This window comes from Oncorhynchus mykiss, chromosome 15, assembly GCF_057628025.1.
Source record: "Oncorhynchus mykiss isolate SJ-2025 chromosome 15, ASM5762802v1, whole genome shotgun sequence".
Taxonomy (NCBI): domain Eukaryota; kingdom Metazoa; phylum Chordata; class Actinopteri; order Salmoniformes; family Salmonidae; genus Oncorhynchus; species Oncorhynchus mykiss.
Genome location: NC_143036.1, coordinates 29,497,598 through 29,524,775, shown reverse-complemented (window position 1 = coordinate 29,524,775; position 27,178 = coordinate 29,497,598). Strand labels below are relative to the sequence as shown.

The 27,178-nt window shown below is 43.6% G+C and overlaps 1 protein-coding gene across 8 annotated transcripts in view; it reads right to left on the bottom strand.

Annotated features, from left to right (window-relative positions):
- LOC110489951 (calcium voltage-gated channel auxiliary subunit beta 2a) overlaps positions 1–23,664 on the bottom strand; it is a 112,247-nt gene extending 88,583 nt beyond the window's left edge. For 4 of the 8 annotated variants that reach the window (XM_036944242.2, XM_090199831.1, XM_090199832.1 and 1 more), the window contains exon 1: positions 7,045–8,425. In XM_036944242.2, the coding sequence (XP_036800137.2) occupies positions 7,045–7,092 (48 nt within the window). In that variant the 5' untranslated portion in view covers positions 7,093–8,425. Of the gene's footprint in view, positions 1–7,044; positions 8,426–20,801; positions 20,895–23,048 lie in introns of those variants that run through there. The other 4 variants (XM_036944239.2, XM_090199829.1, XM_090199830.1 and 1 more) reach the window with 2 other exon arrangements.
- Positions 23,665–27,178: the final 3,514 nt, after the last annotated feature.

Below are 27,178 nucleotides of genomic sequence, written 5' to 3'. Positions count from 1 at the left end.
GCTCAACTTTATGTTTCAGGGAAAAATAAAGTATTCCATGAAATGCTCTGACGCTTGTCTCGTGTCTCACTCTTTATTAGGTTCACTTTCATCACATACCCAGCCAATGTGACATACTTTGAAGAAAATGACTGCATCGTTTTAGTATAACCTCTTAAAAAGTGAAGAAACACTGGATTTCCTCCAGGAGTGGACAGTGAGTAGATACATTCTATACTGACATGGACACACATAGAGTAGTGCATTGAATAGAAATACATCATGATCAAACAGCTTGCGCAACCGCTGACCTTGCATACTCTTAAAAGGCACAAGCACACACACACCAAACCACCTACAGTACTAAACACCTCACACTTCCTGCAAAGACAGTAAGGGGTGGTGTCCCAGACACAGATTGAGCCTAGCCCTGGAAAAATAAGAACTTTCAATGGAGAATGTTTTTTAGTTCAGGACTAGGCTTCATCCGTGTTCGGGACACTGCCCCTATGGAGTTGTGTCTACTACACTCACTGTGTTGCTAAACTCGTACACAGGCTACAAATCACAGGAGGTTGGGAGCACCTTAATTGGTGGAGGACGGGCTTGTGGTAAAGGCTGGAGCGGAGGAATGGTATCATTCCATTCGCTCCGTTCCAGATGTTATTGTGAGCCGTCCTCCCCTCAGCAGCCTCCGCTGCTACAAATGCACTACTCTCCGGTCCTGTTGCGTAACGGGAACCAGGAAAAGCAAACAAAATAAAGGGAGTTTGACCGGGCCTGCTGTCTTCAATTAGCCCCGTTTCCGTGCAGAGTGTCGAAGACCGCCCTGGCCCTTCAGTCTGCAACTTGTCAGTGTCAGACAAGAGTCCCATCCAGGCAAGGTCTCCCTTTTTGCGCTCCAAATTCCAACGCAAGCATAATTGCGTTCCGCCCCATTTCGGACGTAAAACGGCGGTTTGGGCCTCCATATTGGAAACATGTGAGAGGAGTGACATAGAAAGAGCGGTGTGTCACGGAAGGAAGCAGTCTCGGAAGTTCAAAAGGCAGCTAGACTCACTTGAACATGCTTGGGCTCTTACCACAGCATATACTGTAGTCTACAGTAGTAAAATAGCCATATATACACAAAAATACAAATCCATACATGCTTTATTCATGTCACTCTTCCACAAAGAACGTCTTTCTGCATTTTCAAAAGCATCCCACACGCAGAGAGCTCTTGGTCCCTGCTCAGAGTGTCCAGCATGCCGTGTCGTGAATAGAACAACAGCCATCTCTCCAGCTGCACAGGGGCAGTAAGCCTAACCCCTGCAGCCTGCAGCCCTGCACTAATCCACTCATCATTCAGATTATAAATCCGGTCTTTTGTAAGTGTTAATCCAGACCACGGCAACATGAGTGTGCGTCCCGGGCAGACATGGCCAAAGTGACTTCAAATCAAATCCAATTGTATTTTGTCGAAAGGCGCCGAATACAACAGGCGTAGGTCAACGTTACAGTGAAATGCTTACCTACAAGCCCTTAACCAACAGTGCAGTTTAAAAAAAAATAAGTGTTAAGAAAGTGTTTACTAAAATAAACTACGGTAAAAAAAATACAAATAAAACATTTAATAAAAATAATAAAAATAAAGAAGAACATTTTTAAAATAAATAATTAAGGAGCAACAATAAAATAACAGTAGCGAGGCTATATACAGGGGTTACCGGTATAGAGTCAATGTGTGGAGGCACAGTTTAGTCGAGGTAATTGAGGTAATATGTACATGTACTGTAGGTAGAGGTAAAGTGACAATGCATGGATATAAACAGGCCCGGGTAGACATTTGATGAGCTGTTCAGGAGTCTTATGGCTTGTGGGTAAAAGCTGTTAGGAAGCCTTTTGGACCTAGACTTGGCGCTCCGATACCACTTGCCGTGCGGTAGCAGAGAGAACAGTCTATGACTGGGGTGGCTGGAGTCTTTGGCAATGTTTAGGGCTTTCCTCTGACACCGCCTGGTATAGAGGTCCTAGACTTAAACAGAAACCACTGTGGAAGAGCGGTAAATGAGGATTTTTTGTTGTTGTCGTCATCGCAGTTGATAATTTACAACCATTATGTCAGCTAAAAGACTTAAGTAGTCTGACATAGTAGCAGCTATAACAGCTGTACTGGCAGCATAATGCATGTGTTGTATGCTGATTGGACTAGTGTCATTTATCCATAGAAATGTATGTACAACCTCTATGGCTTCATCCCACATTATACCTATACTATGTAGTGACTAAATTATTCTAAATAGGGAATAGGGTGTCATTTGGGACAAAGACTATGTATCTCAGGGTTTTTTCGGGCTGCTTATGTCCAAACAGCCGTGCTGTTATGATTTTTGTTGTTCTTTTGTTTTTTGCATTATTGTTTTCTGTTTTCCTTAGTTTTTCTCTTTTTTTTCTCTTTTGTTCATTTTGTTGGTTGTTGGTGAATTGGGGTGGGGGGGGCTTGGGGGATGGAATTATTTTATTTTTCTGGGGGGGGGGGGGGGGGGGGGTGACGACAGAGTGTGCGGGTGGGTGGGGGTTCTCGGATGGTTGAGGGGCAGCTCTTGGGGCTGATGGGTCGCTGGTGCGGTTTTGACCCTGTGAGAGATCTGTCGACGTGCCCTTGAGCGGGGCGTTGGCCCTGGTTGCATCTGTGGGTCCCTCTGGATGGGAGTCTGTCAGACGTCTAATGTGATGTAGATGTTGAGCGGCTTCATTGCAAGTTTGATGTTTGAGCCATTCAGATAGCATAAGCCATGGCACAATATTTAGAACACCAGGAAATGACGCTAAACAAAAATTTAAACGCTACTATGTTACAAGCATTTCGCTACACCCGCAATAACATCTGCTAAATAGGCGTATGGTATGTAACCAATAAAATGTTATTCGATTTGGTCAAAGATTTGACTGACTTACAGTTCATATAAGGAAATCAACCAATTTAAATAAATAAATTAGTCCCTAATTTATGGATTTCACATCACTGGGAATAGAGATATCTTTAAAACAAAGATAGGGGTGTAGATCAAAAAAACAGTCAGTATCTGGTTTGACCACCATGTGCTTCATGCAGCGCGACACATCTCCTTCGCATAGAGTTGATCCGGCTGTTGATTGTGGCCTGTGGAATGTTGTCCCCCATCATTCCAGAGCATCCCAAACATGCTCAGTGGGTGACATGTCTGGCGGGTACGCAGAACATGGAAGAACTTGGACATTTTCAGCTTCCAGGAATTGTGTACAGATCCTTGCGACATGGGGCCGTGAACTATCATGCTAAAACATGAGGTGATGGTGGCGGATAAATGTCACGACAGTGGGCCTCAGGAACTCGTCACGGTTTCTATGTGCATTCAAATTGCCATTGATAAAATGCAGTTGTGTTCGTTGTCAGTAGCTTATGTCTGTCCACACCATAACTACACCGACACCATGGGGCACGCTGTTCACAACGTTGACATCAGCAAACCGCTCACCCACACGACACCATACATGCTGTCTTCTATGTGCCAGGTACAGTTGAAATCAGGATGAGCACACTTCTCCAGCGTGCCAGTGGCCATCGAAGGTGTGCATTTTCCAACTAAAGTTGGTTATGACGCTAAACTGCAGTCAGGTCAAGACCTTGGTGAGGACGACGAGCATGCAGATGAGCTTCCCTGAGACGGTTTCTGACAGTTTGTGCAGCAATTCTTCGGTTGTGCAGACCCACAGTTTCATGAGCTGTCTGGGTGGCTGGCCTCAGAGGATCCCGCAGGTGAAGAAGCCGGATGTGGAGGTCCTGGGATGGCCTGGTTACACGTGGTCTGTGGTTCTGTGGCTAGTTGGACGTACTTCCGAATTCTCTAAAACGACGTTGGAGGCGGGTTATGTTAGAGAAATTCTCTGGCAACAGCTCTGATGGACATTCCTGCAGTCAGCATACCAATTACACGCTCTGTCAAAACTAGAGACAGCTGTGGCATTGTGTTGTGTGACAAAGCTGCACATTTGAGAGAGGCCTTTTATCGTCCCCAGCACAAGATGCACCTGTGTAATAATCATGCTGTTTAATCAGCTTCTTGATATGCCACACCTGTCAGGTGGATGGATTATCTTGGCAAAAGAGAAATGCTCATTAACAGGGGTGTAAACACATTTGTACCCAAATTGTTCGCATGAAAAACATGGGACTAACACTTTACATGTTGCGTTTTTATTTTTGTTCAGTGTAGCTTTAAAACTGCACATTTTCTCTTAGCCCCATGAGAAAATCTGTAGAATTGCAGGAATTTTGGTGGCGCAGTGGTTAAGGGCGCTGTACTGCAGCGCCAGCTGTGCCATCAGAGTCCCTGGGTTCGCGCCCAGGTTCTGTCGTAACCGGCCGCGACCGGGAGGTCCGTGGGGCGACGCACAATTGGCCTAGCGTCGCCCGGGTTAGGGAGGGCTTGGTCGGTAGGGATGTCCTTGTCTCATCGCGCACCAGCGACTCCTGTGGCGGGCTGGGCGCAGTGTGCGCTAACCAAGGTGGCCAGGTGCACAGTGTTTCCTCCGGGTTGGATGCGCGCTGTGTTAAGAAGCAGTGCGGCTTGGTTGGGTTGTGTATCGGAGGACGCATGACTTTCAACCTTCGTCTCTCCCTAGCCCGTACGGGAGTTGTAGCGATGAGACAAGATAGTAGCTACTACAACAATTGGATACCACGAAATTGGGGAGAAAAAGGGGTAAAAATAAATTTTTAAAAATTAAAAAAAGAATTGCAGGAATGTTGCTATCAAACTGCACAATGGTATCTCCATCACATGGAAAATGAGTAGAATTACAGGAAATTAGTTTTAAACAGACAAATGTTGTCACTGTGGCCAACGGGAGGGCCTCTGAAATGTTCAATCAGCGACCACTCCATTGGCCACGCCCATAGCCACGCTCTTGTCACACCCACCACCTAAGCCCCATTTTGATCCAGAAAAAAACCTGCATCTACTGTAAGCATTTAGTTATGGCTGGCTTTGATTTAGACCAGCGAAACGTCATAATGGAATGATATCAAACTACAGGCCAAATCTGAGAACATTCTGTACACATTAACAACCAAGCTCTGTGGTGACATCATAATCTGGGGGTGACATCATAATTGAGATCTGGGGTGACATCATAATTCATACAAAGGTGAACCTGATGAAAACACTACTGCACTAATGCATCATGAGTTGGTTATAGTACCATAAAATCTGCGTTGCTGGGTGCATGTGTAAAATGTGTGTGTGTGTGTGTGTGTGTGTGTGTGTGTGTGTGTGCGAGTGCGTAACGTATGATCTGAAAGGGGTTACAGGGACATCTAGTGGTGACAGCAGTCCCACTGTTATGTAGTGTGTGTGTGTGTGTGTGTGTGTGTGTGTGTGTGTGTGTGTGTGTGCGTGTGCGTGTGAAACAGTAGCTACTGTTTCACAGTACACTGCAGGGAGAGAGAGTGCAGAGCCAGCCAAGAGACTTCTATCTCTTCAGTCTATAACCGGGCACGAATAAACAGAACCAAATGTAAATCAAAACTGGACGTTGAACTGACGTTTGTGCCCAGTGGGATGTGCCCGGCGTCTGCAGCGCGGAGTCTGAGGACATCGCTCTATGCCACCCACTGACGACATCCTCAGCTCTCCCTGTCCAATCCCCAAAATAAACATGAAATAAAAGATGCATCAGCTGCCTCCTAGTGTGGCTGGCTGGATGGGTCGAAAGCTGGCAGTCCGCTAAGAGTCGAGCGCTAAGATTTCTCGCAGCAAGACCCTGCAGTCTCAGGGAGGGTGCAGCCGGAACAGAGAAACAATTAAGCTTGCAGATAAACAGAGAGAGACAGAGAGAGAGAAAGTGTGTGTGTGTGTGTATGTGTGTGTGTGTGTGTGCGTGCACGCGCCTGCGTGCGTGCGCTTGTTGCTGTGTTCACTCTCTCAGGCATACATGCACATACTATCTGGTGTATGTGAAAATGAAGCATCCTATTTTAATTTATTATATATACACACACTCAAACATTTGCACGTGCCTGCATGCATACAGGAATGTACGCACGCGCGCGCACACACACACACTGTCCATACACACCCTTCACATACATATTTAGCAGTTAAGTGTTGGGCCAGTAACCGAAAGGTCCCTGGTTCAAATACCCGAACTGACAAGGTGAAAAATCTGTCAATGTGCCCTTGAGCTAGGCACTTATCCCTCATTTGCTCTAGGGACGCCGTACTACTATGGTAGAAACAAACAAAAAACCATTTCACTGCACCTATCCGGTGTATGTGACAATAAAACCTATTTTGTACTACCTTTTTTTTAATCATTTATATTCCAGACTCAAGTCCGGAAGCTAAATTCTTGCAAATGTACTGTGTATTTAAATACCGTATTCTCGACATAGCTCATTCTATTATTTCTATTACTGTACCCATTTTAGTTGCACTGTTTATTCACACCACATATTTATTTACATACTGGATTCATGATATAGCCCACTCTAATATCTAGTGCTGTACCTATCATTCTGAGTATGTCTTGTGTCAATTCTATTCAATTCTATTCTATGTATAGATTGCAGTTGGATTACTGTTACAGTGCTATTTGGGTTAATTGGATTCCTTCTGACATTTAAAACATTTCTTGATAAGATTTTTTTTTGTTGGGGGGGGGGATATATTATTTGTGTTCTGGTTGGACATTTTACTGCGTTGTTAGGAGCTAGTAACATAAGCATTTCGCTACACCCTCGATAACATCTTTTAAACTGTGTACGCAACCAATAAACTTTGATTTGATTTAACACACACACACACACACACACACACACGACTTTGAACGAGCTACAGGTATTCCTAGAAGGAATCATTAACGGAAACGCTTTCTTAGCGTATGCGGTGTTGAACACAGTACAACATTACTAAGACTAATACCTGACGCCTCTGTTTGCCCTCTCAGTGGAAAAAGCAATTACACTTTCTCCCTCTCCCTTCTCCCTCTATTAAAATCTCTTCTCGGTGCTAAATTGATAGAATTAGGCAACAGACTCACGTATGGAAGCTGTGCTCTCCGGCGATGACCCAGCCCACAGCACGGCATGAAGGGGGATCAGGGGGGGTTCAGGAACAGACGCCCTGTCAGGCAGCAGCATCCACTCAGCCTCGGTCCATGGCTAAACACTCGGCCCGCAGGGGGGAGGGGGGGGGGGGGGAGCGGGGAGAGGAGGGGGGGGAGGAGGATGGAAGGGAGAATGGGAACGAAGGCAGGAGGCAGGAGACGGAGTAGAAGGAGAGAGCCGTATCCACGCCGAGCCCCCCCCCCCCTCCCCCTCCACACGTGCAATCAGATCCTCACAGTCAGACCCAAGCACTATCTAATCTAACTCTCGGCAGGGCAGTTTCCACAGCGAATTTGACTCCAGTGCCGCCTCAGCCCTCCAGCCCGCCCCCATGTCCCACAGCGCAGCAGAGGCCAAGAGAGTAGAGTGCCTCTGAGTGAGGCGCAGGTCTGTTACAGCACTGCCTGTTACCCCAACCCAAATCCTTATCCTCTTCAGCACCGCGGGGCTGCTCCTCTATTTAGCTTTCAACCAAATCCTCTGCAGTACTGCTGCTGTTCAGCTCCGTACGGTGGCTGTCTGCCTGATTGACCGGCTGTCTGGCTGTCTGGCTGGCTCCCTTGGTTCTGGTTCAGCTCCTCATGTGTGTGTGTGTGTGTGTCTACCGTCTTGTCCTGTAGAGGCGCCTGGGGGACACACGGTGCAGAGGGGTCCTGACTCAGAAGTGGAGGCGGAGCTACCACTGTCCTTCCAGTAGGGGGGGGGGCGTTGCCCTCGCCGCTTACGCCACGCCTCTTCTCTCTCTCTCTGCCTCCACCTTGGGTTCAGTCAGATGGACAGACACTAATCTTCCTTTTCTTTCTAAGTCTTCTGAAGAAAGTGTGTTGCTGGAAAACAGAGAACACTGCAGGGCAGTGGTCAGGCAAGGTAGGGCAGAGGCTCAGACAGAGATCTGGCTGCTGGGCTAGCTGGTGAGAAGAGAGACTGTGTCTGGTTGTGTCTGTGTCTGGTGCAGAGAGAAGCAGCAGTAGCAGAACTCTCTCTCTCTCTCTCTCTCCCTGTGGTCCCTGGCTCAGTCATGTCTGAGCGCTGAGTGGAACACTGGCTTCATCGCCTCTCTTTCCCCCTCTCCTCTCCTCCCCTCTTCTCCTCCCCGCCCCACCCCTTGTCTCTCCTGCTCTTTGCCTTGCCCTGCCCAGTGCACTCAGCCTAACAGATGATTGAATCCAGAACTTAATGTACTCACTGCTGTGTCTCTGCTGCAATCAAGCCTTCCATCTCTCCGCCCCTTCGCTCACCCTACCATCCCTTCCCACCGCTCTCTCTCCTTGCAAGGGTGTGTAATGTCTCTCAGTCACCTCCTCTCTCAGTGTCCTGTCGTAGTCGGAGAAGGGTAGAGAGGAGAGGGGTATAACAGAAGGATAGAGGAGTGTGAGAGAGACTGGCTGTCCTATCTTTACCATTGTCTCCTCGCTGCATTGAAGAGCAGGTGCTGTTGTCTGAGTACACAGGGATGGATGATACACAGTCTGAATTTCAATTGGTCACCGGCACTACTGGCTTAGAACATAGGCTTTACCCTCACGCTCTCTCCCTTTCTCCCTCCCGACAAAACCAACTTTATTTCATTATTTCTCACTTCCTCGGTCTGTCTCTCCCGCTCTCCTTTTTGTTCTCACTCTCTCTCTCTCTCTCTCTCTCTCTCTCTCTCTCTCTCTCTCCCCCTATCTCACTCTTACTGATTGGAATCCTCTCCTTTTCGGTGTCTCAAAGGCTGGTATTTATGAGTACTTTCCCTCTCCCAGGGAGAGCTGTGCTGTTTACATCATAAGCTGCATTGGGTAAGCAGCAGCATTTCTTCCAACACTCCACAGCAACCTCAGTGTTTTTTCCTCTCTACCGAGGAAAGTTTGAGTCATTTCAATGGCTGTCGTTATAGCACAATGTGGCTCTCCGTTTGATCCCGCTAATACAGGCTTAAAAGGGATACTTCAGGATTTTGGCATTGAAGCATTGTGTGCAGTTTAAAGGAAGTTGCTAACTAGCGTTTGCACAGTGACTGGGGGTCTATGGGTATCTGCTAGCATGCTAGCATGCTAGCAGATACCCATAGACTTCCAGTCATTGCCTTTAATGCTAGTTAGCCTTGGCTCACGAAAGTACCTCTAACTTCCTTCATACTGAACACAAAGACATAAAAATGGTGTCCGCGAGTTCATCCGACTCAGGAGAAGTAGATAAAGGGCCTCGTTGCTAAATCCCGACGTATGCCTTTAAGGCATTAATTGTATGCAGAGATGACATTGATACTCTGGCATCTGCTGTGCTGTGACTAAAACAGACGGCAGTGTCCTCACCACCGCTCCACGGGGCAAGGGCAGCCGCTGACGGTGTCTCTCTCTCCTGCCCTCCGCTGCTGCTGCTATTATATGCTGCGTCCCGAACGGCACCCTATTCCCTATGTAGTGCACTACTTTTAACAGGAGCCCTCATACGGGAAAGGGGTGCCAGTAGAGACGCTCCCCTCTCCTTGTTCTTGCTGCTCTCCTCTCTCTGCTCCATCTAGTACGCGCCACAGGTTCCAGAGAGCTATTTGTCACAAGTACAATCGTAACGTGACGTCTACTGTCAGATTGTCGGCTAGAGAGCTGAGCTCGGACAAGAGGGCAAACCCCGTACTCTCGAGGCCAGGCAAGGCCAGTTTGACCAAAGCAGAGTGTGCGTCCCAACTGTTACCCTATATAGTGGACTATTTTTGACCAGAGTCCATAGGCCCATCATTTGGGAAGGGAACAGGCTCTTACAGTATTTACAGATAGCCTCCAGTGATGCTTTCATATGTACCGTAATGAATCAATATATATTCATCTCCTATCTGGGCAAGCAGGAACTTTTTTTAGAGCCCACTAGTTAGAGAAAAAAAACAAAAAATATGGCACATTCTTTCCTCTCTGCCTTGATAAATCGGAGTGTCACATCAATGCCTCATTCTGGGGTAGGTGTGACAGGCGTCACTGTTTTGATGGAGGAGCATCATTACAGGCAGAGACCTTTCACAGAGGCAATGGGAGGGGGACTACCATCCCATTGTATCAGAAGTGATCATCACTCACTCGTTCCTTACGCAGCTACCATGACAAATAGCTGTGGGCCGTGATACACCGCTCTACAACAAAATCTGTACTATCTGAATGAGAACACATGTAAATGAGTAGTGCTGTGAGGGTACAGAGATATTTCAGGGACATGGACCTAATAGGTACTATACCACAGTATACTTTACGATACTGAACAAAAATATAAACGCAACATTCAACGATTTTACTGAGTTAGAGTTCATATAAGGAAATCGGTCAATTGAAATAAATAAATTAAGCCCTAATCTAAACATAGGCCCACCCACTTGTGAGCCAAGGCATCCCATTGGGATGCCAGCCAGGCCCAGCCAATCAGAATCTGTTTTTCCCCACAAACAGGCTTTATTGCAGACAAAAATACAACTCAGATTCATCAGCTGTCCGGGTGGCTGGTCTCAGATGATCCCGCAGGTGAAGAAGCCGGATGTGGAGGTCCTGGGTCTGTTGTTGTGAGGGCGGTTGGACGTACTGCCAAATTCTCTAAAACAACATCGGAGGCGGCTTACGGTAGTGAAATAAACATTCACTTCTCTGGCAACGGCTCTGGTGGACATTCGTGCAGTCAGCATGCCAATTACCCGCTCCCTCAAAACTTGAGTCTGCTGTGGCATTGTGTTGTGTGACAACATTTTTGAGTGGCCTTTTATTGTCCCTAGCACAAGGTGCACCTGTGAAATGATTATGCTGTTTGATCAGCTTCTTGTCAGGTGGATGGATTATCTTGGAAAATGAGATATGCTCACTAACAGGGATGTAAACAAATTTGTACACAAAATTTGAGAGGAAAAAGTTTTTGCACGTATTGAACATGTCTGGGATCTTTTATTTCAGCTCATGAAACATGGGACCAACACTTTCCATGTTGCGTTTATATTTTCGTTCAGTATATACAACTCAAAAAAATTATGTGTTAAAAACATCCCAAGTTGGCAGTTTGGTCACAAACAACTCATAGATTTTTTCAAGTTGGGTTGTTGATGCTGTGAGAATTTTTTTTTTTTAAATCAAATAAATCCCAATATGTGTTTGGTCCACTATTTACCAAGCACTTGGTTGTTTTTAACCCAACATTTTTAAGAGTGTATACTAGACTAGACTAGAGGTCGACTGTTTATGATTTTTCAACGCCGATACCGATAATTGGAGGACCAAAAAAAGCCGATACCGATTAATCGGCCGATTTTTATATATATATTTGTCGTAATGACAATTACAACAATATTGAATGAACACTTTTATATTTTAACTTAATATAATACATAAATAAAATCAATTTTGGCTCAAATAAATAAAGAAACATGTTCAGGGTAGCCTAGTGCTTAGAGCGTTGGACTAGTAACCGGAAGGTTGCAAGTTCAAATCCCTGAGCTGACAAGGTACATATCTGTCATTCTGCCCCTGAACATGCAGTTAACCCACTGTTCCTAGGCCATCATTGAAAATAAGAATGTGTTCTTTTGACTGACTTGCCTAGTTAAATAAAGGTAAAATAAATTAAAAAATTATGCATAACCACAGTGTTGGAGAAGAAAGTAAAAGTGCAATATGTGCCATGTAAAAAAGCTACGCTTTTTGTTCTCACAATGATAGCTTGTGGTTCCTTTTAACATGAGTCTTCAGTATTCCCAGTTAAGAAGTTTTAGCTTTTAGCTTTTATAGGAATTATGACGCGACGACTATTTCTCTCTATACCATTTGTATTTCATATACCTTTGACTATTGGATGTTCTTATAGGCACTTTAAAAAACAGCGCTGTGCTTCAAGCATTGCTAAGAGCTACTAGCAAACGCAGTAAAGTGCTGTTTGAATGAATGCTGACGAGCCTGCTGCTGCCTACCACCACTCAGTCAGACTGCTCTATCAAATATCAAATCATAGACTTAATTATAATAAACACACAGAAATACATGCCTTTGGTCAATCTGGTCAAACCCGGAAACTATCATTTTGAAAACAAAACGTTTTTTATTTCAGTGAAATACAGAACCGTTCCGTATTTTATCTAATGGGTGGCATCCCTAAGTCTAAATGTTCCTGTTACATTGCACAACCTTCCATGTTATGTCATAATTATGTACAATTCTGGCAAATTAATTACGTTAATTACGTCTTTGTTAGGAAGAAATGGTCTTCGCACAGTTCGCAACGAGCCAGGCGGCCCAAACTGCTGCATATACCCTGACTCTGCTTGCACTGAACACAAGAGGAGTGACACAATTTCCCTAGTTAATATTGCCTGCTAACATGCATTTATTTTAACTAAATATGCAGGTTTAAAAATATATACTTCTGTGTATTGATTTTAAGAAAGGCATAGATGTTAATGTTTCGGTACCTTTGTGCAACGATTGTGCTTTTTTCGCGAATGTGCTTTTGTTAAATCATCACCCGTTTGGCGAAGTTGAAGTAGGCTGTGATTCGATGGTAAATTAACAGGCACCACTTTGATTATATGCAACGCAGGACAAGCTAGTTAACCTAGTAACAACAAGCTAGTTAACCTAGTAATATCAAGCTAGTTAACCTAGTAATATCAAGCTAGTTAACCTAGTAATATCAAGCTAGTTAACCTAGTAACATCAAGCTAGTTAACCTAGTAACATCAAGCTAGTTAACCTAGTAATATCAAGCTAGTTAACCAAGTAATATCAAGCTAGTTAACCAAGTATTATCAAGCTAGTTAACCTAGTAATATCAAGCTAGTTAACCAAGTAATATCAAGCTAGTTAACCTAGTAATATCAAGCTAGTTAACCTAGTAATATCAAGCTAGTGAACCTAGTAACATCAAGCTAGTTAACCTAGTAACATCAGGCTAGTTAACCTAGTAACATCAAGCTAGTTAACCTAGTAATATCAAGCTAGTTAACCAAGTAATATCAAGCTAGTTAACCTAGTAATATCAAGCTAGTTAACCTAGTAATATCAAGCTAGTTAACCAAGTAATATCAAGCTAGTTAACCTAGTAACATCAAGCTAGTTAACCTAGTAATATCAAGCTAGTTAACCAAGTAATATCAAGCTAGTTAACCTAGTAATATCAAGCTAGTTAACCTAGTAACATCAAGCTAGTTAACCTAGTAACATCAAGCTAGTTAACCAAGTAATATCAAGCTAGTTAACCTAGTGATATCAAGCTAGTTAACCAAGTAATATCAAGTTAGTTAACCTAGTAATATCAAGCTAGTTAACCTAGTAATACCAAGCTAGTTAACCAAGTAATATCAAGCTAGTTAACCAAGTAATATCAAGATGGTTAACCTAGTAATATCAAGCTGGTTAACCTAGTAATATCAAGCTAGTTAACCTAGTAATATCAAGCTAGTTAACCTAGTAATATCAAGCTAGTTAACCTAGTATATCAAGCTAGTTAACCAAGTAATATCAAGCTAGTTAACCTAGTAATATCAATCTAGTTAACCTAGTAATATCAAGCTAGTTAACCAAGTAATATCAAGCTAGTTAACCAAGTAATATCAAGCTAGTTAACCAAGTAACATCAAGCTAGTTAACCAAGTAATATAGTGATTATGTGAAGATTGATTGTTTTTTATATAAAAGTTTAAGTTTAATGCTAGCTAGCAACTTACCTTGGCTCCTTGCAGCCACAAGGTCCTTTTGATGCTGCACTGGCGTAACAGGTGGTTAGCCTGCCACGCAGTTTCCCCGTGGATTGCAATGTTATCGGCCATAATCGGCATCCAAAAAGGCAGATTACCGATTGTTATGAAAACTTGAAATCGGCCCTAATTAATCGGCCATGCCGAGTAGTGTAGTATAGTCTAAACTAGCCTATACTACACTACTTTAGGTCTCCTGTAATGTACCAAGACTTTAAGGTTTAATGATAATACCACTATTTATCAGAAATGTAAAGTAATTATTCACAGTGACAAAAAAACAAAAACAACACAGAGGATTCAGATACAATGATATCATTGTCTATTCCCCTGAGGAAAGTACAAAGCGACTTGGCAGGTCTCAGCCCCACTGTCTGTCCTGCAGACGTTCTCATTTAATCACTGAGTGCGCATCCCAAATGGCACCCTATTCTCTACACAGTGCACTACTTTTGAGCCTTGACCCATTGGGCTCTGATCCAAAATAGTGCACTATATAGGGAATAGGGTGCCATTTGGGAACAATCCTAAGAGAGTGGGTGCCTGAAGACAAAGACTGCTCTGCTCGTAACAGAGGGCACTGCTTTGTAATGCCTCCCCTCCTGACAGGACAGGGGAATGGAGGAGATTATACAGGCATCCATCTTACATTTTCCCCTCAGGTAAACAAGACAAGGTCACTCCTGGATATATTACCCTAAAAGGATGAACAACTGTTTGGAACATAATGTGATTCTATGCAGTTCGTGTGCTTGAATGAATATTCTATTAACATAAAAACAATCTATTACAACACTACAACAGAAGCAAAACCTTTTCTCTTTTCATTTTGAGTCCTATAGGTTAGTACCTATTCACATAACTTCACCTCCAAGGACATGCATGCCAACACAGACTGACAATGCAGTAGCTCATATTCATGATGGGGAAGTGCCTCTTCCTTTCTAACCACCAGATGGCAGTCTTGCTATTCTGTGCCACTAGCTCAAACAGATGAGACAAGTGATGCGCCACCATAACATGAATGGTTATTCTATTATTCTTACAAATTATGAGCATTGCATAAGTAGCCAACAACAAGCATAATGCTTGATTCAGTTGCCAGCCTATGGCTCATAGATGACAGAAAACATGCACTGTTGGAAACATTGAACAGAGGCACATCCTCTCCACATATTGGGGCGTCCTTAAAAATGTCTGCAGGACTCAGGTCTATAAGGTTGTCAGTGGCCTGAACAGAGGCAACTAGGTTACTCCATATCCTGTCTGTGTCCGTAGTATCAGTTACATAACCCCCCCTGGGGTTGCCAGATTTGATAGGTGGCACAGCCAATAACTTGCTTACGTAACCCCTTCCCTCCATTAACGTGAGAAAACATCATTTGCGGATGAAAATAAAAAAGTCTCTAATCAAGAGAATGAAAAGGGGGTTTCCTGCCCCTGCAGACCCCACCACACCCTTTCTTTCAAACACCACACCACCACTACCCCTATCCCTATGGAGAGAGTCAGTGTCCCAAATGGCATTATGAGAGAGAGAGAGAGAGAGAGAGAGAGAGAGAGAGAGAGAGAGAGAGAGAGAGCGAGAGAGTGAGAGAGAGGGGGGGAAGAGAGAGAGAGAGAGAGAGAGAGAGAGAGAGAGAGAGAGAGAGAGGGGGGGGAGGAGAGAGAGAGAGAGAGAGAGAGAGTGAGTGAGCGAGCGAGAGAATGTGAGTGTGTGAGTGAGAGAATGTGAGTGTGTGAGTGCGAGAAAATGAGTGTGTGAGTGAGAGAAAGTGAGTGTGTGAGTGAGTGTGTGAGAGAGAAAGTGAGTGAGTGAGAGAAAGTGAGTGTGTGAATGAGAGAAAGTGAGTGTGAGTGAGAGAATGTGAGTGAGAGAAAGTGAGTGTGTGAGAGAGAGAAAGTGAGTGTGTGAGTGAGAGAATGTGAGTGTGTGAGTGAGAGAATGTGAGTGTGTGGGTGAGAGAATGTGAGTGTGTGAGTGAGTGAGAGAATGTGAGTGTGTGAGTGAGAGAAAGTGAGTGTGTGAGTGAGAGAATGTGAGTGTGTGAGTGAGAGAAAATTAGTATGTGAGTGTGTGAGTGCGAGAAAATGAGTGTGTGAGTGAGAGAAAGTGAGTGTGTGAGTGAGTGTGTGAGAGAGAAAGTGAGTGAGTGAGAGAAAGTGAGTGTGTGAATGAGAGAAAGTGAGTGTGAGTGAGAGAATGTGAGTGAGAGAAAGTGAGTGTGTGAGAGAGAGAAAGTGAGTGTGTGAGTGAGAGAATGTGAGTGTGTGAGTGAGAGAAAGTGAGTGTGTGAGTGAGAGAATGTGAGTGTGTGGGTGAGAGAAAGTGAGTGTGTGAGTGAGTGAGAGAATGTGAGTGTGTGAGTGAGAGAAAGTGAGTGTGTGAGTGAGAGAATGTGAGTGTGTGAGTGAGAGAAAATTAGTATGTGAGTGAGAGAAAGTGAGTGTGTGAGTGAGTGTGAGAGAGAGAAAGTGAGTGAGTGAGAGAAAGTGAGTGTGTGAATGAGAGAAAGTGAGTGTGAGTGAGAGAATGTGAGTGAGAGAAAGTGATTGTGTGAGAGAGAGAAAGTGAGTGTGTGAGTGAGAGAATGTGAGTGAGAGAAAGTGAGAGTGTGAGAGAGAGAAAGTGAGTGAGAGAAAGTGAGTGTGTGAGTGAGAGAAAGTAAGTGTGTGACTGAGAGAATGTGAGTGTGTGAGAGAATGTGAGTGAGAGAAAGTGAGTGTGTGAATGAGAGAAAGTGAGTGTGAGTGAGAGAATGTGAGTGAGAGAAAGTGATTGTGTGAGTGAGAGAAAGTGAGTGTGTGAGTGAGAGAATGTGAGTGTGTGAGTGAGAGAAAATTAGTATGTGAGTGTGTGAGTGCGAGAAAATGAGTGTGTGAGTGAGAGAAAGTGAGTGTGTGAGTGAGTGTGTGAGAGAGAAAGTGAGTGAGTGAGAGAAAGTGAGTGTGTGAATGAGAGAAAGTGAGTGTGAGTGAGAGAATGTGAGTGAGAGAAAGTGAGTGTGTGAGAGAGAGAAAGTGAGTGTGTGAGTGAGAGAATGTGAGTGTGTGAGTGAGAGAAAGTGAGTGTGTGAGTGAGAGAATGTGAGTGTGTGGGTGAGAGAAAGTGAGTGTGTGAGTGAGTGAGAGAATGTGAGTGTGTGAGTGAGAGAAAGTGAGTGTGTGAGTGAGAGAAAATGAGTATGTGAGTGAGAGAAAGTGAGTGAGTGAGAGAAAGTGAGTGTGTGAATGAGAGAAAGTGAGTGTGAGTGAGAGAATGTGAGTGAGAGAAAGTGATTGTGTGAGAGAGAGAAAGTGAGTGTGTGAGTGAGAGAATGTGAGTGAGAGAAAGTGAGAGTGTGAGAGAGAGAAAGTGAGTGAGAGAAAGTGAGTGTGTGAGTGAGAGAAAGTAAGTGTGTGACTGAGAGAATGTGAGTGTGTGAGAGAATGTGAGTGAGAGAAAGTGAGTGTGTGAATGAGAGAAAGTGAGTGTGAGTGAGAGAATGTGAGTGAGAGAAAGTGATTGTGTGAGAGAGAGAAAGTGAGTGTGTGAGTGAGAGAATGTGAGTGAGAGAAAGTGAGAGTGTGAGAGAGAGAAAGTGAGTGAGAGAAAGTGAGTGTGTGAATGAGAGAAAGTGAGTGTGAGTGAGAGAATGTGAGTGAGAGAAAGTGATTGTGTGAGAGAGAGAAAGTGAGTGTGTGAGTGAGATAATGTGAGTGAGAGAAAGTGAGAGTGTGAGAGAGAGAAAGTGAGTGTGTGAGTGAGAGAAAGTGAGTGTGTGAGTGAGAGAATGTGAGTGTGTGAGAGAATGTGAGTGAGAGAAAGTGAGTGTGTGAGTGAGAGAAAGTGAGTGTGTGAGTGAGAGAACGTGAGTGTGTGAGTGAGAGAACGTGAGAGTGTGAGTGAGAGAAAGTGAGTGTGTGAGAGAGAGAAAGTGAGTGAGTGAGAAACGGGGAGAGAGAATGAGAGTGAGAGGGAGAGAGAGAGAGAGAGGAGGTGGGCGAGAGAGTGAGAGGAAGAGAGAGTGGGAAGCCAAGTGAGACCTTTCACATAAACACAGCAGAGAGTGGGAAGCAGCAGCAGGAGATATTACATAATTCTTATGTAAACCAGAGTTTGAGAAATGGCAGATGCTGTATAGCCAGGCTGGTGTAAAATGCCTCATCAGTCAATTCAAAGACCTGCCGCAGAAATCACATAACTAAAACTCCAGCAGTGGATGTTGGGCATTAAAAAACGTGTACATTTATGGCTGTTTGGATGCATCTCATTCTATTCTCCTGTTATACTATTAATAAATGTCCAGAGCACTTAGATAAGGCCTCAGGAGATGCATGGTAATCTGATAAATCCTACAAAGGGTTTGGCAGCACTGTGTATACATCCCAAATGGCACCTAAATTCTTATATAGTGCACTACTTTTCATGGGCTCTGGTAAAGAGTAGTGCACTACATAGGGAATAGGGTGCCATCTGGGACGTAACCTGGGAACGATTCCATTTTGGACAGAGGGCCTAAAATCTTAAACAAATTAGACTGCAGTGCCCTTCAAGCTTTTATCCCTGCAATTATACAGTATCAGTTACCATCCCCTCAATGACATTCAGCTCGGTTCAACATTATTTATGGAGTCCATGACGCAGTCGTAGTCCTTTAGAGACTACTCCATCTTCTTGCAGCGTCGGACTTAAAGCAGAGAGTGACCGCACCACCACTACTCCCACTGGTTGCTGACTGAGTGGTCCGGACCACCACTGCTCTTAACCTCCTCCATCCTACCGTAAACCCCACGGGCAGTAAGAGTCACAGGGCACTTCTCTATTTCTTTTCCTCTGTCCCTCTCTCTCTCTCTCTCTCTCTCTCTCTTTATTTCTCCGTCTCTATTCCTCTTCTCTCGTCCCCTGTCTCTGTCTGCCCTCTCTCTGTGTAAGAATGAGCAAAGTAAGACCGTTCTCTACGTAGCAGTTTGACTGCAGGACTGAGAGATGAGAGATGTAATGGATCGGGCGTACAGTAACCCCGATGAGCCTCTGAACACTCTGAACACTCGCCCACATGAATACTGGGATTGAGTCACCGTGCCAACAGGTGTGGTGTTGGGGAGATGGGAGAAGAGTGGAAGGCACTCAAACAACGTGCGATATGAGCATTCGGAAGGAATAGGCCAGACTCACAATTAAAAGCTTGATGAAAAAAGCTGTGTAGATCATTTCAAGGAAAGTAACATAAAATCATCACAAAATGTACCTGAACTATTATTATAGTTTTTAAAAGATATCTCTTTTGGTGATGTGTACATTTGAGTCTGAGCATGGTGAGAGCTCTGATAACAAAGAGGGAAGATTACAATGAGACAAGAAAAACATGTCCGGAGAAAATGAAAAGGAGCTTGACAGCTTGACGAATAGGCAGCGAAACATGTTTTGAAACCCAGTTCCCACTATGTGTTAGTTTAAAGTTTTAGACACCACAGCCACATACTTGTGTGAGAAGTGAAAATAATCATGTCCAACAAGATGGAGAGGGAGAGGGGGAAGGGAAAGAAGGTCAGCTTAACCCGCTGTTATGATTAAAAAATTCAAAAAGCAGTGTAGTTACTTTAGTTCCTAGCAGAGTTCCTGAAAGGGCTGCTATTCCTGCAGTCCTCTTCCAGCAAACATCTAAAAGGGGATACTATATCTGCGCTTAGCTTTGCCAGTCTGACCCCGGGAACAACCTTTCCCCTCTCTCTCTCTTTCTCTCTCTCTCTACTTTCTCTCTCACATCCTACATCATGTCTGGGTATCTCTCTCAGCAGGTTTGTGTCTCAGACTTACTGTGGTTGCTTGTCTGACCCTCATACGTTCCCCCTCGCTCCCTTTTTCTTTCCCTTTCTCTCTCTCCCCTCTACTCGTCTCCCGCAGTGTCGTGTCTCAGATGTAAGTTACTGTAGTCGCGCTCAGTCTAATTGAGTTTGGTCACGAAGACTGAGAGCGTTGCAGAGGATGACGACAGTCAGTCAGAGGTGGTCGGCCTAATGAGCCTGTTGGCATACCCAGTGGGGGGGGGGGGTTTGAGGGGAAGGAGGGTAGCCATGACATATCACTGCTGAGAAGACCCTCACCACCACCCTAATCCACACAGCAACTCTTCACTGATCGTATAAACACACGGTGAAAGCGAATGTGAGCTCCCCTTAGCCTCAACTCAAACACCTTCTCTGTGCCTGAGAGAAAGCAGACGGCAATTCCACAACGTGCCATATTGTTCTGATCCCACTCTGGTTTCACCGCTGCTCTGCTAAAGAGGAGGCGATCTGTGTCTCCTCCAAAAAAGGAAGAAACAGTTCTGCCGAGGAGGCCATCCTCAACCCGTCCTCTCCCTGTCGGTCGCCCGCTGGTCCGCTGCTCCAACAAAAACCAGACGTCGCGAGTGCTTCACGTACACACCGTGTACCTCAGAGGGTCTGCTTTTATAATAGGCCACAGTCGCGCCAGCCACACTCAAGCCACTGAGTGCAGAGCTACAGGGCCACCGGTGCCGGCAGTTCACAGAGATCGTTAACATACTGTGCCCAAGCACTGTTTACCAAAGGGGCTTTCGTTGCAACATGCAATGATTTATATCAATGACTTGGCTGTTTTCACTCTTACGCCAGTATGAACTTTGCTGGCTATGTACTGTAAACCATAGAGGTAGAACGTTCCAATGATATGCGGTAAACATCCAGTGCAGAGGTGATGTCGTAAGTGTCCGGTAGGCCAGATATTCTAGCGCATACAGAACGCCTGGAGATATCATCACATTCATACCATTATAGTGACCTAATGCCCCTCGCCGACGCATTCAAAGTCAGAAAAGGGTACTGTCTCAGGATTACTTTCACAGTCCCACCCGCACTTCCTAAATCAGATTCTCACTGCCAACCACTGGGATCACTGGCTGTGCAGAAAATCCACAGACCTTCCAAGATACTGAGGTGATAAATACCTTTTAGGTAACCTAAACGCAGGGTGTTTGTTCCCCTTACCTGTCGCACAAAGCTGTTGGTTGTTGTATCCGACGAGGTGCTTCCATCTGATCCTTTGAATCTGCCTTTCCTCCGTGCTCCTTTTCCATGTGACTTCAGTAAGGGGAGAAAACAGAATGATTATTTGTTCAAAGACCATTATCAGCAGGTAACACTAAAACCTAGATAACAAAGGGTATGACGTGTTGACATATGGGGTACGACATCTTATGTGGGTCGTAGCAGCTGGGGTCTTCGTGTGGAGGGTGGGGGTGTCTTCCCAGGAGATGTTGTTTTGTTGAACGACTGTGAGAAGGTTTTTCAACTCCAAAATGCATTAACATGTAATGATGTTCTCTTCCTATATGTAAGTTGTTGTAACTTGTCACTCTGATCTTAAAAGCGTGTGTCAGCAGAAATGTTAGAAATTGTAGAAAATAAAAATATATATTATTTTAAATATTTTATTTTGGGGGAAGTGTGGCAGGGAATATAGGGGAAACAATGAGTGTATTACTATGTGTATTATACAAGAGTGTATTACTATGGGAAAAGATTCTGGTGGCACTGAAGTTAGTTTTCAAGTCATTTGAAAATAAAAACAATGGACATTATTGCACGGGGCTCATATGATCAATAGTTGATATACTATCTGTGATCATAATAGGCTACACCTCGGGAAACTGCACTACAGGGCTGAAGTGCTATGTTGCTAGTAGCAACTGACAAAACACCAAATCTGCTTTTATTCCAACACATTCCCCCAGGGCATGTAAATTATGAATATAAAAAGAAAGCTATTCTGTTGGTTACTTAGAAACCAAATCCAAATCAAACCAAATGTTATTATGTCTAGTCTATTTACTCTAAAATACCCATTTTGGTGCAGGCACTCAATATGCAGTGACGTTAGACAACGTTGAATGTCATTTCTGGATGTATATTTGCTATATCTTTTTTATTAGAGCAGCCTAGTTGTCATTGATCATTCATTATGAATTCACTACATTCATAAACAGATTGGCAAGTGGAAATAGTACAACATCCAGTACTTAATCATAATTGCAATCTGCTCTTTTTAGTAGCAAAACCAAGGCTATTATATACTGCCCATTGGAGAACCCTCTGAAGAACCCTTTTTTGGGTGCAGGTAAAAACCCTTTTGGTTGCAGGTAGAACCATTTGTACCGCAGGTTCTACATGGAACTAAAAAGGATTCTACCTGGAACCAAAAAGAGTTATCCTATGGAGCCAGCCAAATAACTATTTTAAAACCATTTTTTTCTAAGCGTGTAGAGCTTGCCAGCTTGTAGTACAAAAAAAATGGAAATGAGTTTCCTCTGGTTTGTTCAGCCATTATAGGAATGCCGAAAATAAGATCTGAGATCCTATCAGTCAGTTAACATGACCTTTATGAATTATATAGCCTTTATGTGGTTTATGTTCTTGTTTTGATTACATAAATGCTTCAAAATTCACAAAAAGTGACGTTAGCTGATGACGTTATATCAGAGAACAAAACGTCTAAGACCTCCGACGCCTGTGTTAACCACAGACCTTATTTTCAGAGTTAATCCAAAAACCTTATTTAAAATTTTAAAAAATCATTCATATCCCCATAGGCTTTGGCCAACGAGTCACGGTGGAGTTAATGCCTACGAAACGACACATTTACTATTGCTCTCTATACTGTATCCTGTAATGTAAAATGATTCAGACATCTTACTGAACAAATGAACTGGTCAAGAGACCATCTAAATATGTTCTTAATCACATCAAAGCAAACCCCATTTTAACTGTGTGGATTTCATATCCAACCCCCAAGGCTAATAACGTACTGGACTGGCCATGCAAAAAAAAGTACTAATATTTACTGCTGCATAAATGTAAGAAACGTATTGCCTAATAAACCAGTTGGCTAGTATCACCAGGTAAAATAATCAGGCTGCTGCAATTCAATTGTCTTCCAACGAATGACAGCTATAACTATGTAACCCACCTGAAACAATAGTAGCCTAGTGTGTTTCACTTTTTACAAGAATATTCGTCCTTATTATCCAAAAGGTAGGCTATACTACCTGGCATAACGCAGGCTCCTCCAACGTTTTGGTCATGGTTTACTGATTCGTTACATTTGGCGTCAAGCCAAGATGGGATTGGAAATGAGGTATTTGCATCTATTTTTGTTGGATAACTTCATAAATGGCAAGTTATTTATTACTATACGCGTGCGACATAGACATTATAAAATGCTGCAACTGTACATACTTGTAGCCCAGGGTTGTCGAGCGAATCCATATGTCTGTCCAAAAGTGAGTGCGTCTTTTGCAAGGTATTATGGACCATTTGACATCCAACCGTCGATCGATCGTTGAGATAGACAATCAACTTGTTCAAGGGTCGGTGGTCAAGCGTGACTCCCGCTCTCTTCAAAATTTAGAGCAGACATTTTTGTTTGACACGACTTTACGTCCCAATGAATACAAATAGTTGCGTGGAAGAGACTTTTGCGACGGAGGAGTTAAAGTGACTAGGCCATTTTCCTCAGCCCACTCTGCCATGCAGTCTTGAAGTTTGAGTCAGACCACAACCGGGAAGACTTAGGAAGGGAGGAGCAGTTTGCGGTAAAAAAAAAAATAATAATAATAATTTAAAACACACAAAAAAAAAACGTTTTTCTAATGGGCTTGTTTCCTCCCTTTAGGTGAAAAAGAAAGAAAGAATATGTCATTGGACAGCTCAGTCACTTAGCGAGTATCTGGCCCTCACTCCCACGTTAATTCACTGTCCGCCTTCCCCCACGTTCGCACTCAACTGGTTACAGTTGCTCTATCGAGCAAAGGCACAGGTGCAAGCGTTGTCTCAAGCAAGGGACATCTAGACTAATTCTGGTTTCTCGAGTTAACATTTGCAATGATTTGGACTTTATTTTGTAAAATAATAGTTACTTTTATGATGGGGTTCGAACATAATGGAAAGGGGAAAATCTAAAAGCGTCGCACGTAGATAATTGTTTGTAGCCTAGTAAAGCTCGTTCACATGACACTTCCCACTCATGCACAATTGTCCTGAGGATGAGGTTAGTTTGTGATTGACTCATTTCACAGTAAGAGTTGTTTTGGAATAAAACACATTAAATGTTTATGTTTCGCAATAAATAGCCTTACTTAAAAGGACATGCTACTGTCTTTGCACTATAGCACATTTACACGCCACAATGTGCAAATTATGGGGGCCAGGGAATGAGACATTAGCTCCCCTAAATGCAACAAAAGTCCAACATTGGGGGGGGGGGGGGCTCTAATTTTTTGCACTGCTAGTGTTAAATATGAAAATAAAAGCTTATTCCAAATTAAACGAACACTCCCACCACTATGTCATGATTTAAACCTTTCAATTGAATTAATCTCTCTACTCCACCTGTCTGCTAGTTTGGCTAACACCTAACTCTCAAATTCCTCTGGACTTCAGAGTCTGGAATGGCTGTAATGGCTCTTTGATGTTGGCACAATGAGTCAATAATGAAGGGGGCTTGGCTTTTACTGGTTGGCTCTTGTGTCTTTCTCGCTCAAACGCCTACATGCACAGCCACACACAGAACCTGAGCGCAGTTCTCTTCCATTACAACGGTTTTCAAATACAAACAACAAAAGGTCTCAACCCTTGTGAAAAAAAAATATTTAAGCGTACCAATCAAATCCCTCGCTCAATTGAGCGAATAATGCATTAAAACTTCTTAAGGCTAGGGGGCAGTATTTTGAAGTCCGGATGAAAAGCGTGCCCAAAGTAAACTGCCTGTTACTCAGCCCCCGAAGCTAGGATATGCATATAATTGGTAGATTTGGATAGAAAACAATCTAAAGTTTCTAAAACTGTTAAGAAAACTGATGAAATTACTGATTTGGCAGGCGAAATCCCGAGGACAAATCATCCAGGGGGGAAAAAATTGAGGTCATAGGATTTTCCAAAAGATTTTCTATGGGAAACTCTATTTTATTCGGAACCTGGTTGCAGTTCTTATGGCTTCCACTAGGTGTCAACAGTCTTTAGAAATTGGTCGATGTTTTTCATTTGAGAAATGAAGAAGTAGTGCTGTTCTTTGTACGTGTCACTCTGAAGGTCCCTAGTCTTTTGTTGCGTGTGAACAGGAGCGTGTTCCGTGTTATTTTTCTTCGGTATTGGAAACAGATTATCCCGTCTTAAATTTTATTGATTATTTACATTTTAGGATACCTGAGGTTGGATTAGGAACATTGTTTGAAATGTTTGGACCAAGTTTACAGGTAACTTATTAGATACTTTGTAGTCATGTTGGGCGAGTTGCAAAGGGTGTATTTTGGAATCAAACGCGCCAAATAAATGGACATTTCGGGGATATAAAGAAGGAATTTATCGAACAAAACAACCATTAATTGTGTCACTGAGACATTTGGGATTGCAAAAAGAAGAAGATCTTCAAAGGTAAGGAATTTATTATATCGTTATTTCTGACTTTTGTGTCGCACCTGCCTGGTTGAAAAATTATTTTCATGTGTTTTTCGGGGGGCTGTCCTCAGATAATCACATGGTGTGCTTTCGCCGTAAAGCCTTTTTGAAATATGACACAGCGGCTGGATTAACAAGAAGTTAAGCTTTATTTTGATGTATTACACTTATATTTTCGTGAATGTTGAATATTGATATTTCTGTAGTTTGAATTTGGCACTCTGCAATTTCACCGGATGTTGTCAAATCGATCCCGCTAAAGGGATTGGCGCTTTAAGGGATCAGTGTGTCACAGCTCTCCCTGCTCTGTAAGTCGTGGGTCGAGGCAGCCATGCTACCTGTCGGCCTTGCTCCCCCCCCCCCCCCCCCCCTGTACATGCAGGTAGGGGTAAAGTGACTATGCATACATAATAAATAGCGAGTAGCAGCGGAGTTAAAAAGGGGTGGGTCAATACAAATAGTCTGAGTAGCCATTTGATTATCTGTTCAGCAGTCTTATTGCTTGGGGGTAGAAGCTATTAAGAAGCTGGGAGATAGAGAGAAGATAAATCATATATGTTTTACATTCTATCTGTCTTTTCATGCTTCATCACCAGGAATCCTATTCCTGTCAAAGCCAAATGTCACCACTAAAACGTTTTCTAATACACAATGACAGTTGCCTTTGTCATGGGCAAAATGACTGATACCTCCTGTAAACCGCCCCCCAACGCCCCCTCTAGCAGTATGTTGTTGGTTGTTGGTAGGACAAAACTCAGTGCCTTTATTATTCATCATTGCCCTCTAGTGGTTTTATTTGGTTCAACAAACCGGGCTCTTTTCCAATTCCTCTTTCCTTGATTCCTTGCGTCCTCTCTCCCCAATCTCCTTCTTAAAACTCATTGGAGGAACAGGTCCTAGGGGAGGGACCTTGAATCTACTATGCCAATGCTCTTTGAGAAGGAGGGGAAGAGAGAGGAAAGCGAGGAATCAAATAATTGAGATACACTCTGGGAGTTGCTACCCTAATTAATTACAAGATTTTGCATGAAAGTAGAGTCTGTTCTGATCGGATTGCCTTTAGACTGGTCTTTGTATTATGATCCATATACAGCAGCTTACAAACAATAATTACAGTAGGCCTATACTCTGCAGCATATTGTACTTGTGTTTTCCTGCAAAGGTTCAGTGTTTCAGAGTAAGAAATGTAGACATCGGTGGAAAAGGGATTTTATGGGTTAAGTAGGCACATTTTAACTCCTTACCATTGGCTCAATACCATAACTCCTGACACATCAAAACCTGACTCTAACCTCACACACAAGACACGCAGGTCAACATCTACAAGTGGTTTAGCACGTACCTTTGGCACAATTACAATACATGAAGCACAATGGGTTATATATTGAGTCAGAGCAGTCACCCGATTTAAAATCCAAAAGGATAACAGCTGAGTGCATCGCTGACATATCCCATTGTATATCTGTCTTAGCCTTTCCCCTTAGCTCACGTCTATGCTCCCTCTGTCCTCCTGACCCCTGACCGTTACTCTGCTTTGGGGGCTCTTTGCTGAGTGAGTGAGGATAGCTGCGGATACAGAAGTGCACTCACAGCCCAGATAAAAATCCTTTCCTTCCTACATCCCGGCAGCGAACACCTTTCAAAACACACACACAAGCATGTCAAAGAGGGTCTTTTAGAACAACACACACGTGCACACACACACACACACACGCACACACACACACACACACACACACATACACACACATACACACACACACACACACACACACACAAACCAATAAACCTGGAGCTTTCCTGGAAATTCCAAAGGGGATGGCATTCCCAAAATTAGCACAATAAATTGGAAGTATAGAAGAAAATGCCGTGAACTTCCTCCCATTGTTGTGGAATGACTCGGAAAGCTCTAA